This window comes from Mesoplodon bidens (genome assembly GCF_964165515.1).
Source record: "Mesoplodon bidens genome assembly, chromosome: 13".
In the NCBI taxonomy this organism is placed as follows: Eukaryota; Metazoa; Chordata; class Mammalia; order Artiodactyla; family Ziphiidae; genus Mesoplodon; species Mesoplodon bidens.
The window spans coordinates 12,892,534-12,906,414 of record NC_138169.1 but is presented as its reverse complement, the minus strand read 5'-3'; the positions used below and the strand labels follow the sequence as shown (position 1 = coordinate 12,906,414).

The 13,881-nt window shown below is 47.9% G+C and overlaps 1 protein-coding gene across 6 annotated transcripts in view; it reads right to left on the bottom strand.

The window, feature by feature from the left end:
• Positions 1 to 13,881, bottom strand: part of SPRING1 (SREBF pathway regulator in golgi 1) — a 264,113-nt gene that overhangs the window by 221,529 nt on the left and 28,703 nt on the right. The window contains exon 5 of one of the 6 annotated variants that reach the window (XM_081252157.1): positions 12,560 to 13,109. The exons of 3 other annotated variants lie outside the window; for them this stretch is intronic. In XM_081252157.1, the coding sequence (XP_081108283.1) occupies positions 13,095 to 13,109 (15 nt within the window). In that variant the 3' untranslated portion in view covers positions 12,560 to 13,094. Of the gene's footprint in view, positions 1 to 12,559; positions 13,110 to 13,881 lie in introns of those variants that run through there. 2 more of the 6 variants (XM_081252164.1, XM_081252162.1) reach the window with 2 other exon arrangements.

Here is a 13,881-nt window from a genome sequence, read left to right as displayed (position 1 = left end):
AAAAGTAGACATCACATGTGCAAAGTATGAGCTTGCACGTGCATAAACACAAGAAGATGGTGACATTGGAAGAAAACAGAGCAACTGGGGACAGCAGTGGGAGAGGGACTTTTCGCAGTAAAACCCTTTTTAATGTTGAACCATGTACACGTATTAGCTGTTCAGAAATAGACAAAATTAAAAATTAAAAAAGGTTACACGTAAATACATATCCTTATACCTGAATAGAAAATTTCAGGAAAGCTATACAAGAAATTGTTAACAGTGCTTACATCTGGGGAATGAGATGAGCTGGAAGACAACTTTTACTTTCATTTCTCTTTTTATACCACATTATTATATTTTTTAATCTCAGATGCCTATGTAAGCTTTATAGCAAAGAACAAAAAGGCATACCCAAGCCAAAAAAGATAAAGAACAGAAGAAGGCTCTCTTTTCACATCATTTATGAGACTCGTCCTCCCTAATGGTCTAGTTCTTTCAGCTGAGCAGCCAGCCATCCCGGAGGCTGGGCAAGAAGCTGGATGGGCAGGACTTGAATCTGACGGCCGGTCAAGGTTCTGGGCACAGTCTGGTATAGGGTATTTCTCCCATCCCATCTCCCATTGGTAACGGAATCAATATCTACTTAAAAACCCGTGCTGGCTTCCCACTGCCTACAGGAAAAAGGCCAAACTCTAAAGCACAGCATGAAAAGTCCTTTGCAATCTGTCCCCCTAACCTCTCCAGCTTCATCCTCCACGTTCGAGTCATACCACGCAGTGCGGCACTGGGGGAAAGCATGGCGGGCATGAGGGACAGGCAGGGCTGGGGAGTAATCTTAGTTCTCCACACATTAGCCTTAACCTCTGCTGAGCAATACAGTCTCCCCACAGCATCATCTGAAAAACAGGGATAATACCACCTACTCCGTGCAGGATGTTGGAGGATTTAACGAGAAAGCAGTTAGCATACTGTTCGGTATATAATCGAATGATGCTATTTGATGGCTTTAGCACTTTTTTTGTTACCGCTTCTGGTTTTGGTAGAAGCTCTTCCTTCTATCCCCTAATCTCCTTCCTCCTCTTCTGCCTGGCAAACTTCTCATGAAGCCTTTCCTGACTCCCTCTCTGACTTCCCTTGGTATTAATTCACTTGCCCATGGTGATACTCACCACTTTGTATTATAATTATGTTACCTAAGGCATGAGCGGTGTCTTATGTATCACTTGGTAGAGATCCGGGCAGAGTAGGTGCTCAGTAAATATTTTCTGAATGAATACATTTCATCACCTACCCTCAGTGAACCCCTGGACACCACCCTTACCATGTTCATCTTAAGAAGGGGATTAACTGAGAAAAGGAAAACAGGCTTCCAATTCAAGAAAGCAGGCAAGGGCTGCAGTCATCTCCCCATGGCCGGTCTTTGGTCTCAAAGAAAGTTGCACAGACCTTTGCCATGGGTTTCTTAAAGCTTCGCCATTTCTCACTTCTCAGACTTCCCTTTAATGTTTACCTGTTTGCATACAATGTGACCCCTGGGCACCATAACACTGCCTTCTCTTTCAAATGAAATGCTTATGACAAATGCAGAAGCAACCCAACCATTTTGCTTTCCAATTACAGATGCACTAGGGCACCAGCACCTGAGAAATATCAACCTTGTTCTCTTCCTGTCTTCGACCCCAGAAAATGTCAGAACAGATGTTTCTAAACTGTGTATAAAAATAAACAAAGCCACAATGAAGGGGGTCCCTGGCTGGCTCCCACATGCCCAGCGTCAGCCTGGAGTGCGGTTCAATGGCTGTGGTAGAAATGCAAGAAAGGAAAAGAGAGCTGGGTGGAGAGAGGGGGGTCTCAGCGACCTGAGCTGAGGGGTGGGCACTCTCTGATGCCTGCCTGGGGGGGCGGGGGCGTGGGGGGAGGCTTGGCAGGATTTGGATCCTTGCATGACTCTGGGATCTGAGTTCCCTCTGTCAAATCGAGCACTTTGTAGCATAGATTCTAGGGCTGGTGAAAGGAATGAGAGAATGGGGGAGTGGAGGAAGGAGGGTGCAGGTGAGGACAAAGAAGCTGCATTTATCCAGCAGCTCCTATGTGCCTAGTGCCGTGCTGGGGACGTTTGTATATATGATCTCATCTCATCCTGCTGTCCCTTCTGGGAGATGGGCATTCCCATTCTTCAGATAAGGAAAGTGAGTCCAGAGAGAGGGCACTCAGTCAGAATTCCACCCAGCTCCATGGGGCTCCAATCCCAGCCCTTGCACTACCCCCAGCAACAGACTGGGGCAGGCCCTCGCCCTCTACAGGGAGGGAGCACTTGCCCTTTGGGTGCCCAAGTGCTTTAGTTGGTGGAAGCAAGTGACTCCCTCTTTCTCTCCTCTGCCCAGGCAGCCCTGGCCTTCCTTCAGGCAAGAGGAAAGCCGCCTAGAGAAGCCACATCCTAGGGTAGGGGAGAAGCTTGTACTGCCCTCTAGCATTCGACGGACCACACACACCTCCGCATCTCTTATGGCAGCTCTTTCCCTGTAAAGCTGCCCCAGATATCCATTTTAATCAGATTTTGACTTAATAATAGAGAAGCACCCTTGTCATTCACCCTGTCACCCATGCAGAATTGTAGGGGTGGCCCTGGCCCAGCACTGATAATGCACATAAGAGGTCACATGTGGAGATACCCAGGGAAGTCCTTAACGGCCCTGGGCACTCAGAGTTACTGGAATTAGATTCCAGGGCTCTCTTTCTTTTAAAAGGCACATCCATCAACTTTAGTACAGCAGAGGCTCTGATCCCAAGCACATCTTTGCTGAAACACAGTGTTCTGAGCAGGTAAACACTGCCCCTAACCTTTAAAGACACAATGACTCACCCACAAAACATGGGCAGGAATTCCACGTTTGCTTGGTGGGGGGGGGGTGGGGGGGGGTGGAGGAAGGGGAGTCCTCTGATGGGGAAAAACCAAGGTTTATGCATAAATGATGCAAGATGTCAGTTTTTGGATCAGAGGAAAGATTTTCTGGTCTTTATCCTGCTTAAGAGAATTTATAAATTTCTTTTTATCGAGTAAGTCCTCAGCAATCAGAAAAGAATCCAATTCCAGATAAGCCCATGCTTTAAAACAGAATCTTAGGCACCCCCTCTCCCCCCACCCCAACAAGGGATGGATCCCAGTTTCAGAACACTCATATTGGCTCTGCAACTTTCTGGAAATTTCCCTGACCCTTGTTTTCCTCAGTTTCTCCTACTGTAAAATGGAGCCATGTGAGCTCCTGTTAGTGAAGAGGTTTGAGATTTAAGGCTCTTAAAGGTTTCAAGAATCCTGGGCTTAGAATTCTCATTACAAAAGCTCGTTTCACCTCAAAGCACTAGAGCATTAACTAGATCTGCCTAATTACATTGCAGAGAAATGCCTTGCATTTATTTCGCCTGAATGTGACAGAAATTGGGGTGGTCACCTGTCAAAAATGTTCCTGTGACCGAGAGATAGATACATAAACTTTCAATCTTATCTGATTATCAATGAAGGTTTTGTGTGGGTTTTTTTTTTTAAGGTCTAAATACTGGGTGCATGATAAAAGAACAGTTCCTTTTTGCAATATGCCAGCTGTCAAGGGTTTCTAGGAAAGATATTATTTCTTACAAATAGATATGGACAATAGATAATGTCTCTATTAATATCACTGAAATGTGGTCCTCTCCTGCAGCTCACCCGAGACGGGACAACAGTGTATTAAGAGGCAGATGCCAGACGAGAGACTTTTTTCTTGTGACAGTTTGAGCTCCCGTGCCGCAATTAACTTTTTCTCCCCCTCCTTCCTTCATCTCATGCAATGCGGTTCAGTAAAAGAGGGCCTGTATTTTCCTCTTGCTGATGGAAGTTGATTAGCAGTCAGGTGGAGTGATGCTCAGGGGACAACACAGCGGATTAATTAAATCATTTCTACTGGCTAAGTGGTGACACTTTGATTTATAGCAGAGCTCACTCAACCAGACAGCAGCTTTTCTTGCATGCCGAAGGAGAGAAGGGCCACACTGGCCACTGGTTGGAGGCCGAGGGCTTTGCAAACTTTAAAGACAAGCATCCTAGTCATTAAAGCAGAGGCCCCCCGCTGGGCTCTTTTCTCCAGGGCAGGGGGACCTGCAGGCTCAGGAGAGGAGCTGGAAAGAATGGAGCTGCCGAGGCAGGCCAGCAATCTAACAAAAAGCCAGGGGATCCGTTTTAGAACACGAAGAACTCTATCACACCCCTGCAGAAAGCAGGTTTGAAATGGCTCAGTGCAGTCTTCTCTAGGTCTGTCTCTACCAGAAGGGTTCGTTAGCATCGCACCTCAGTTTGCCCTAAAGACACAGCCCTACGACAGTCCTGTCAAACTGATTCAGGGGCGTTTGTGACTATTTTCCATCACAGCACGGGGTCTTCTCAGTGAGGAGCCCTCAGACCAAATGCACACAATAGCTGTGCTCCTGGTGGTATGTTTTATGTTATGAGCTGGATACATCTTGTGGCTAATCTTGTTTCACTCCTTGCTTGGGCTGCTAGGAAGCTCAGAGGTGACCAAGCAGCCCAAACCGCAGCCCCTCACACACCGCCCCTGTGTATGAACACCTTATGGACTGCATGCAGAAGTCTCTCCCAACTCTCCCTTCACGCAGAACACTTCTGTTTATCTTAAAATGTCTGGGGGAAAGCTGCCTCCAACTCCCTTAGGAACAAGGTCATATAGGATAGTTGTCAAAACCCTAGACTTCACACATATTAAGCAGACTCTAGTTCTCTGATAACCTGTATTGGAGAAGGGTGCTTGTTAAGACACAAATTCCTGGGTCCTACTGCAGACTTTCTGAACCGGAATAGGTCAAGACAGGGCCCAGGAACCTCCTAAGCAACCCTGGAATGTTTGAGAACTATAGTTTTAGAGTGAGACATTCCCCAAACCAAATCTCAGCCCCACCAATTAACAGCAAGTCACCTCAAGCAAGCCCCTTCTTCTCTCCAGGCTCCCTTTCCTCAACTATAAAATGGCATTGGTGAGAATTAAATTCGATGTCTGTAGGTAGGCAAACACCTCACGTGGCCGGCTGGAAACTGTAAGATTCAATAAATGGGAGGCGACCCAAGTGGCCATCAACTGATGAATGGATAAGCAAATGTAGTATATACAGAAATGAAATATTATTCAGTTATGGAAAGAAAGTTCTGACACCTGCCACAACAGGGATGAATCTTGAGGACATTATGCTCAGTGAAAGAAATCAGACACTAAGGAATAAATATTGCATGATTCCACTTACGTGAGGTACCTAGAGAAGTCAAAGCCATAGAGACAGAAAGTAGAAAGGTGGTTGCCAAGGGCTGGGGGGGAGGGGAGTGAGTGTTTAATGGGTACAGTTTCAGTTTGGGAAAATGAAAAGAGTTCAGGAGCTGGATGGTGGTGAAAACTGCACAACGATATGAATGTACTTCATGACACTGAACTGTGCACTGAGAAATGGTTAAAATGGTAAATTCTATATTAGGTATATTTTATCACAATAAAAAAATAAAATAAATGATAGATATTGTTACCACTCCCACCACCAACAAACCAAATTTATTTTGGACCCCCCCCCATTTCCTGCCTTGCTCCCTCGGATCCTCTACAATCAATTTAGCAACAAAGCATCTGGTTGAGGGGTGGGAGGAAGGAGAGCCAATGAGGAATGGGAAAGAAATGACAGTATCCAGCCTCTCTTTGCTTTTTCTTTAACCCAGGAGTCCCAAAAGTCTCCAAGATGCCAGAGAACGCTTATCTCAACTGTGAAGGAAGCTGATGCAACATCAAATATTAAAAGGGTAGAGGAACTGGCATAGCTTTCCATATAAATGAATCTACTAACATATATGAAGATTGCTTTTAAAATTCAAATATAATTATTTTTTAAAAGGCATCCTGTGAGCTCTCTCTCCCAACACTGACACTTCTGGGCCCCTGTCATGCTTCAGTGAGGCGCCTGTTGGCAGCCATCCCAAAGCACTTTGTAACATGCCCTCCAGATCCTAAGTGAAAACTGATCAAAGAATTGGCACCGGCAAAGACAAGACTGAAATCAGCTCTCAAAGGGGTGGGGCTGAGCTATTGTCCCTCTTTGTGGGAACAGCTGCTTAACGGGGAATTGGAGCGGCGTGATTATAATATGCAGACGGGCCCCTCTGTTAACAGAAGCCGGCTTAAAGTACTCCGGGGGCCTCCACCTTGCGTTTTGGCAAAGGGCTCTGCGAGGATGCTGTGTCAAACCTTTTTGAAAATGTCTCCTTGACACGGAGAGTGAGTGAGGGCGCCGGTGAATCTCATTACAGCCCCCACGCCTCCCTCTGCTGTTTCCCCTGCTCCCTTTTCTTGGCTGCTGCCGAGGGGGAGCTGCACGGCGGGGGCGGGGGGAGTCATCCTGGTCCCAGTTTTAATCAGCACAGAGGAAATGCGGGAAAGGAGAGGACCTAGGAGCCCAGCTCCTGAGCCCTATGAGGGAGGGTATTTGTCCCCGGGGCAGGGGGCAGGAAGATGGAGTGAGTTTCACCCAAGTTCTTATAAATAATAATACGTCACTGAGAAATTCATCTTCATCGTGCTTAGCACCATCCCAACACTGGGGACCTCAAGGAGCCCCGTGGACACCCCTGACCTCTGGTTTCGCAGACCAGGGGAGGGGAGGGAAGCGATCCTTGTAGGCTCTTCCACATTCCTCATCTGACATAATCCTCCCCTTCACCAGAGGAGGAAACAGCACTTCAGGAAGGTTAAACCAATTTTACAGAGGTCTCCTAGGAGAAAGTGGCAAGGCTAGGACACACCCCCAGTCTGTTTCACTCTAAGGCCTTTTGCTTGTGGGTTGGTTTTGTTTTTAATTGCACCCACCCTAAAAAAACGAATGCATTTCTTTTCTAGGGGGAAAAGTTGGCTGCTCCCAAAATCCTGCCTGCCCCAGTTCGGAAGGATTTCACTGCCTCCTCCACCCATTGGCAGCTAAAAGGCCCCCTGGCCTCCGTCTCTGCAGTGACTGAGGAGGAGATGTGGAGGGAGAGGGGGGGAGCCGGCGAACAGTTTTAAAATGAATATATGCATGTGTCTCTCCTGCTAATCACTGGAATGCATTTTCAGGAGAGGTGAGCAGAGGGATTAGCTGCAGGACTCCCATTAATGTTAACTTTATTTCAGTAATGAGGTGCCAAGGCATGGAACAATCACGGTGGCTAATACGGTGTAATCACAGTGATGAGATACGCATGCTGGGAAGGGAGGGAGAGGAGGTGAGAGTCAGGAGGGGGAAGCTGCTTGCTAGTGGGGACGATGACACCAAAGAGGCAACAGGAGCCAAATTCGAGAGGAAAAGGGAAGAGGCAGGTGAACCCTGCTGAGGGCTGAGCTGGCTGAAGGAAGGCGCCGCTGGTAGGCAGGAAATAACAACAGCAACTCCTCAGTGAGGACTTACATTGGCCAGGCCAGGTGAGGAACCCTGCTCATTTCATGGCATCCTCAGGAGGAAACGGAGAGCTGGGTATTATCCCCATTGTAGAGATGGGCAAACCGAGTTTTTAAAAAGTTAAGTCATTTGCCAAAGTCACGTGGCCAGTGGAAGAGTCTCAGTTTGAAGTCAGATTTCTCATAATTGCTACACTTTACAGTATGTCCCTTCCACTATGAATAGAGGGTGGGAGAAATAACATGCAAACACCAGAAGCTAGAAGAGTAGCACCAGAAGGAGAAAGAAGTGGCTTTGCACATGGCCAACCCCCGCATGACGCTGATGCATGGCTGTGTTCGTAGGGCTCACCACACCCAACCAGAGCCATCCATCTGGATGTCTTGGTGATGCTGAGAGAGGGGGATGAAGGAAAGGAGGAGAATCGCCCTCATCAGCCAAGTTCCAGGTACCACCTGTAGCCAGGAAAGAACTCCTCAACGCACCCACGAACAGAAGCTAGAATGTTCGCTGGCTCTCCAGACCACACAAACCCTTCAGTTCGAGAAAGGTCTGCTGGCCCGAGACCATTTACTCTCAACAGAGCCTAGTGTCTCTTGAAGTGTGGTCTGCAGGCTCATCTGGGCGCCCCTGGAAAATGCACCTTAGCCCCGGAATAAGCGCTTCCAGGGAGGGGCTCTGTAGCTGCCCTTCCACCAGAGCCCTGGCTTAGGGTTCCCAAAGATTTCTCTGTGCTTTAAAGAGCTTGCAGGTGTCCAAGGCACAGCATTTCGATGTCTATAACCAGTAAGACACACTCTGCCAGTCAGTCCTGCCCCTGTCCATGACCCCATCACCTCACGGGTTGCTTAGAAGCATGAAGTTCATAACATTCAACACAACAATTACGGAGCACCTACTGTCCCCAGCTCTATTCTATGCCCTGAGAATATAGCAGGGGAAAAATCTAAGTCCTGCCTTCCTAAAGCTTGCATTCCAGTGAAGACGACAAACAGGAAGTCCTGTCGGAGAGAACCGTGAAGAAAAACACTTGCAGGACAGCAGTGATTCTCAACCAGGGCGGTGCTGCCTCTCAGGGGACAGTGGGCAATGTCTGGAGACATTGTTGGTTGTCACAATTGGGTGGGGGGGTCCATTGTCATCTGGTGGGGAAGGGAGAGGGATGCTGTTCAACATCTTACAATGCCCATGACAGCCCCCACTGCCAAGAATCGTCTGGCCCCAAATGTCACTAGTGCCGAGGCTGAGGACCCCTGGCACAGAGAAGGCAGAGATGTGCTCTTCAGGATAGGGGTGCGGGAAGACCCCTGGAGAGGGACATTTGAGCAGAGACCCAGGGGAGTGAAGGACGTCTATGGGCAGAGGGGAGGCGCAGACAGGGCACAGCACCTGGTTGGACGGGGGATTTCAGTGTAAGTGCGAGGGAGCCTGGGGGTTCCTGGCAAGATGGTGAGATGTTCTCGCTTACCTTTCCGGAGAGTCCCTCTGCCTGTGGGGAGCAAAGGGGAGCAGGACCAGCTGGGAGGCTGCTAGCATCATCTAGACCAGAAACGTAGGGGCTTGAACAAGAGAAGGAGAGGCGAGGTGGCAAGAAGTGGTCTGATACAGAACATGCCGTCAAGGTAGAGCCTTTGGGACTTGCTCATGGATTGGATGAGGGGGTGACAGAGGAGTCAAGAGTGATGCTTGGAGCCCACTTTCCACTAGGTCCCTGGTCCAAGGGCATCCCTGAAAAACGTGACTCCATGCCCCCCTCCTCCCCTTAACCCAGTGTTTCTCAACTAGGACGACTGTCCCCTCCAGGGAACATTAGGCCGTGTCTGGAGACATTGTGGGTTGTCACCACTGGGAATGAGGGCTGCTACTGGCACCTAGTGGGTAGAGACCAGGGATGCTACTCAACGTCCTACAGTGCACAGCAGAGCCTCCGCCTCTCCCACCTCAAAGAATCGTCTGGCCCCACATGTCAACAGTGGTGAGGCTGAGGAATCCCTCCCCACCCCTGCCCCCTGCCACATCCTCTCACACAGGGCCCGGCCCCACCAGTTTAGCAGGACTTCATCAGAGCCTGGAGAATCTGCATCAATGCATGTCAGTGGCTAAGGTCCATATTGACTACATCTCACTTGCTTCTGCTGTTGACACAGATCAGATGCTGCTGCTGTCACCACTGCCACCACACGAAACAAGAGGGTTGGAGAGCAACTTCATTATCCAGCTGTTAGGAGCGACAGCATATACACGTCCCTCTCAGACTGGGGGACCTGGGAGCCAGCCCTGCTGTATGACTAAGTGGCTGCCAGCCTCCTCCTCCCTGTAACCTTGACACGCCGGGCAGGGCCTCCAACGCACAAGCTAAAAATCCAAAAGGCAACATCGGCGGCAACAAATGGATGGGTTAATTTGTTTCATGCCCCTGTCGCTAGCAGACTTTCATGGTTTAATATCCCAGCTGCTAGGAAGCAGATTCGGCAGAAGGAAGAAAATGTGACGTCGATGTAGAGATCCGATTGTATTCAGTTGTGTTTGCTTAAAAACCGGTTTTGGGTCCGCAGGTTATTCTTGCTGGCTTGGACCTCTAGCAACAAGCTATCACACTTCCAGGTGGTATCTTTAAGGAAAGCTAATTAGGATTCTTGGCACTTGTAGCACGAACGTTTTACAATCTTCTTCAAAGCAATTTGCCAACATTAGCTAATTAAAACACCCAGCCTTCCGTTGAGGGACAATGGGAAGAAAGTAGAATCTTCATTTCTGAGCATCTGCTGGAGGGTAAAAGCTCCGAATTCCTGTTGCTTTCACTTGGTGGAGGTCTTTCTCTGAAGGTGGCCTTTCATGGTTGTTAGCAACCTTCTAGGGATCACTGAAAAGACTCCATCTTTTCTAGCACTTTGTCTCTAAAATAAAGGACAACACTAAGAAGGGAGTTTGACCAATTAACATTGGTTCGCTAAGCCAGAGGTCAGTACACTATAGCCTGCAGACTGAATCTGGCCCCCAACCTGTGTAAATAAAGTTTTATTGCAACACAGCCAAGCCCATTTGTGTACATAGTGTCTTTGGTCGCACTCAAGCTATGACAGCAAAGGTAAACATTTAAAACAGAGCCCGTATAACTTCGAAACTGGGAATACTTACCTTCAGGCCCTTTACAGAGAAAGTCTGTTGACTCCTGCACTTCATATCTGCCTTGACTGTGATCTTCCACCTGGGAGGGTCAAACTGCCCCTGGCCCTGACCAGGCTTATCTCATGCATCCATCTCCAGGTGTCTATGTCATTAATAGGGCTTCTGAGATTCTGCACTCTAGGCCCAAACAAGAACCAGCACACCCACGTGGGGAGAAAACCTTCTTCGTACAGGACAAGGGGCTCAGCCTGGACATGTGCATGCTGTTGGCAGAAGGGCAGAGAGGGCCCGGGAAAGGGCACAGATGGCCTTCATTTTAAGTCACTTCTTGCCTAAGGCCGTTGCATCGCATCAAAATGCAGGGCTGGGTCTGAGCCCCACTTCCTGGCTCCTCGGGCCTGGTAAACTGCATCCCCTCTCATGGATCGTTTCCTTCTGTGTAAAGTGGGAAACATTACCTGCTTTGCAGGGATGCTGTGCTGTTTCACTATGTCTTTCGAGACTCCGTTGTCAGTGCTGCCACACAATGCTCCCTCTACTGAGGGCCAGAAGGGAGGACCAACCCCCGTTAACCAGTGTTCCCCCTATTCAAACCCCCCCATTCTGGTCCTGGCCCCACAGCTCTCCTCTCAGAGTCTCGTTACGGTTATTAGCACAAGACCCCAAATGAAGGCCTCTGAGTAAGTGTCCTTGGACAGGAGAAGGGTTATGTAATTTTAAAAAGAGGGCAATTTGAATTTACTCCCCCAGTGTAAAAGTGACAATTAGGAAATGTCAAAACCCAATAGACTCTTTCTCCCTTTTATTTCATTTTCATAAGAATCGCAGGACCAGCCTTCCCCTGCAATTCATCCCCAACATCCCTCCCTCCCCAGGCCCCACCACCCAATCTGAAAATTCCGTGTTCAGAATTCACTCCCCTGTGTTGCGCATCGCCCACTGGGTGGGACCTCTAGTTCAAGGAAGAGCACAGGGATGGAGCTCGCCAGGTCCCAGGGTTGCCTAGGATTGTTGGGAGGGGTCAGGGGTCACCAATGGAGTCAATTCCTCTGGTCCAGAGGTGTCCGACAGCAGGACTGATGTGACTTGTCGGCTTGGGGGTGGCAGAGACATTCTAGACACCCCCTTCCATTTTTCCCCCAGCCTCACTGGTACATGCTTATCTGCTTTTGTGTGGAGTAGCTTGAAGGGTCCTTATTCATCCAGGACAAAACTGCTTTACGAGGGTAAAGAAAAACTCTGCTGTTGGAAACACTCCCAGCGTCCCCCTTATAACAAGGCCCCTCTGCCAATCGGCCCCTTGAAGAAGGAGCTGGGGAGGCAGAGCTGGGGGTGACCGGCAGACAGGAGAAGGGCTCTGCCTACAGATGCTGCACAGGCCTTTCAGAATCAGAGGACAATGCGTGTGTGTCCCACAGACTTGCAAACCGCCATGGGCAGGACTGGGGTCCTGCAGCGTAGACCACAGAGGGCTCAAGCAGACCACTAACTTAGGGCATCTAAACAAGGAAACCACAGACTCCTGCAAATGGCCAGGCTTTTAGCTTAGTCCAAACCCCTCATTTCACATTTTGGATCCACTCAGCTGCACTGCCCACTAGAAGCTTCTGAAGGCAAAGGGGCTTAACAGCCCGTTCACCAGCCTGAAAGTCACAGAATCATAGCAACTCAGGGTTGGAAGATAGAAATGAATATTTGCTGAACGTGGCATGTGCAAGAAACATTACATACATAATCTATTTAAGCCAAAAAGAGCCTGTGAGGAGGGTACTGTCATGCCTGTCTTACAAATAAGAAAACCAAACTCCAGAGCAGCTAAATATTAGGGTAAAATGATGCTACGTGTCAGGGGCACAATTGGAGTTTAAGCTCAGGTCCTTCTGGCTGAGCCTAGCTCTCCACTTTGGGTTCCACTTCCTCCGTGGGGGTCCCAAGCACAACACCTCTCCCCAACACACACACCAGCCCTTTGCAAAGCTTCTTGTACACATTTTAAAAACAGCTTTATTGGGACATAATATAAATATAAAATGCACACCTATTTCAAGTGTATTCTTGGTATATTCAGAGTTGTGCAGCCACCCCAACATGTGTTGTAATGGAATTATACAACATGTGGTCTTTGGGGACTGGCTTCTTTCACTCAGCGTCATGTTTTCAAGGGTCGTCCGTGCTGTAGCTTGTGTCAGTACCTCATTCCTTTCTATGGCTGAATCATATTCCATCGTATGGATAGTCCACATTTTTGTTTACCCATTCATCTTTTGACAGGCATTTGGATTGTTTCCACTTTTTGGCTGTTGTGAACAACACTGGTATGAATATCTGTGTGTTTTTCTGCACATTTTTTAAAAAATCACATTTTTACTCCTTTTATTAAAGATTGAAAGTTATAAACACCTGTTCTCTCATTGAACAACACTGCAAATATTTGTTGAAATGACGAGGCATTTATGACAGGAGAAGCAGCTGGATGTGGTGAAAAGAAAGTAGGTCAGGAGTCAGGTCACAGAATTTATTTTTTTCATTCATTCAATAAAGACCTATTAAAATAAAGTATAAGGCATTATACTGGATACTAATGATTTCACATCCCGACCATTCTATCATTCATTAAAAGAAAAGTTTTTGCCCATTCTGTCCTAGAAAACAAAGGTCATCTATCTTTCCAAGGCCTCACTCTCATCAGCAAAGCAGGGACAATACATACACCTGGGTATACCTGGGAGGGCTGGGAGAAGGTATAATGATACACCTGAGAGTCCTAGACTATCAGGGACTCAACAAATATGATAATATGACCCATATGACAAGAGAAATGATTTGCATTCATTTTCCTTTCCTCACCTAAGGTAAAGTATTGCTTTCTACTCAATGATGAAATGTTTCACACACCAGGAACTGCCTGTACAAGGAGAAACACACAAGCTTCCCTGTCTTATAGAAAACAGATTTGGTTTTCATAAGTGGTTGTTGAATCTTTAAACGCTACCTCCAAAGGTGGAAGAACCTTTTAAAGCAACAGAAGTAGGTCAGAATGAAAACAATTAGTTGGTACCTGACAATCTACCACAGAGAAGGGAAAAAAGGAAAAGACCTTCCACAGAACGTTCAAGTTCCTGGCATTGCACTTTCCCATCTTTGCCAGAAGATGGCGACGTGGTCCCACAAGGTTGCATTAGTGCAACGTTGGCGATGGAATCACAGGGACAAAGGGCACCTGAAGTTGTGCTGCTTGGAGACTTGTGCACTTTGTCAGTTGCACTGCAAAGGTCTGGGCATCGTTAAGCACATTTCAGGGGAGAAAAAGAGACA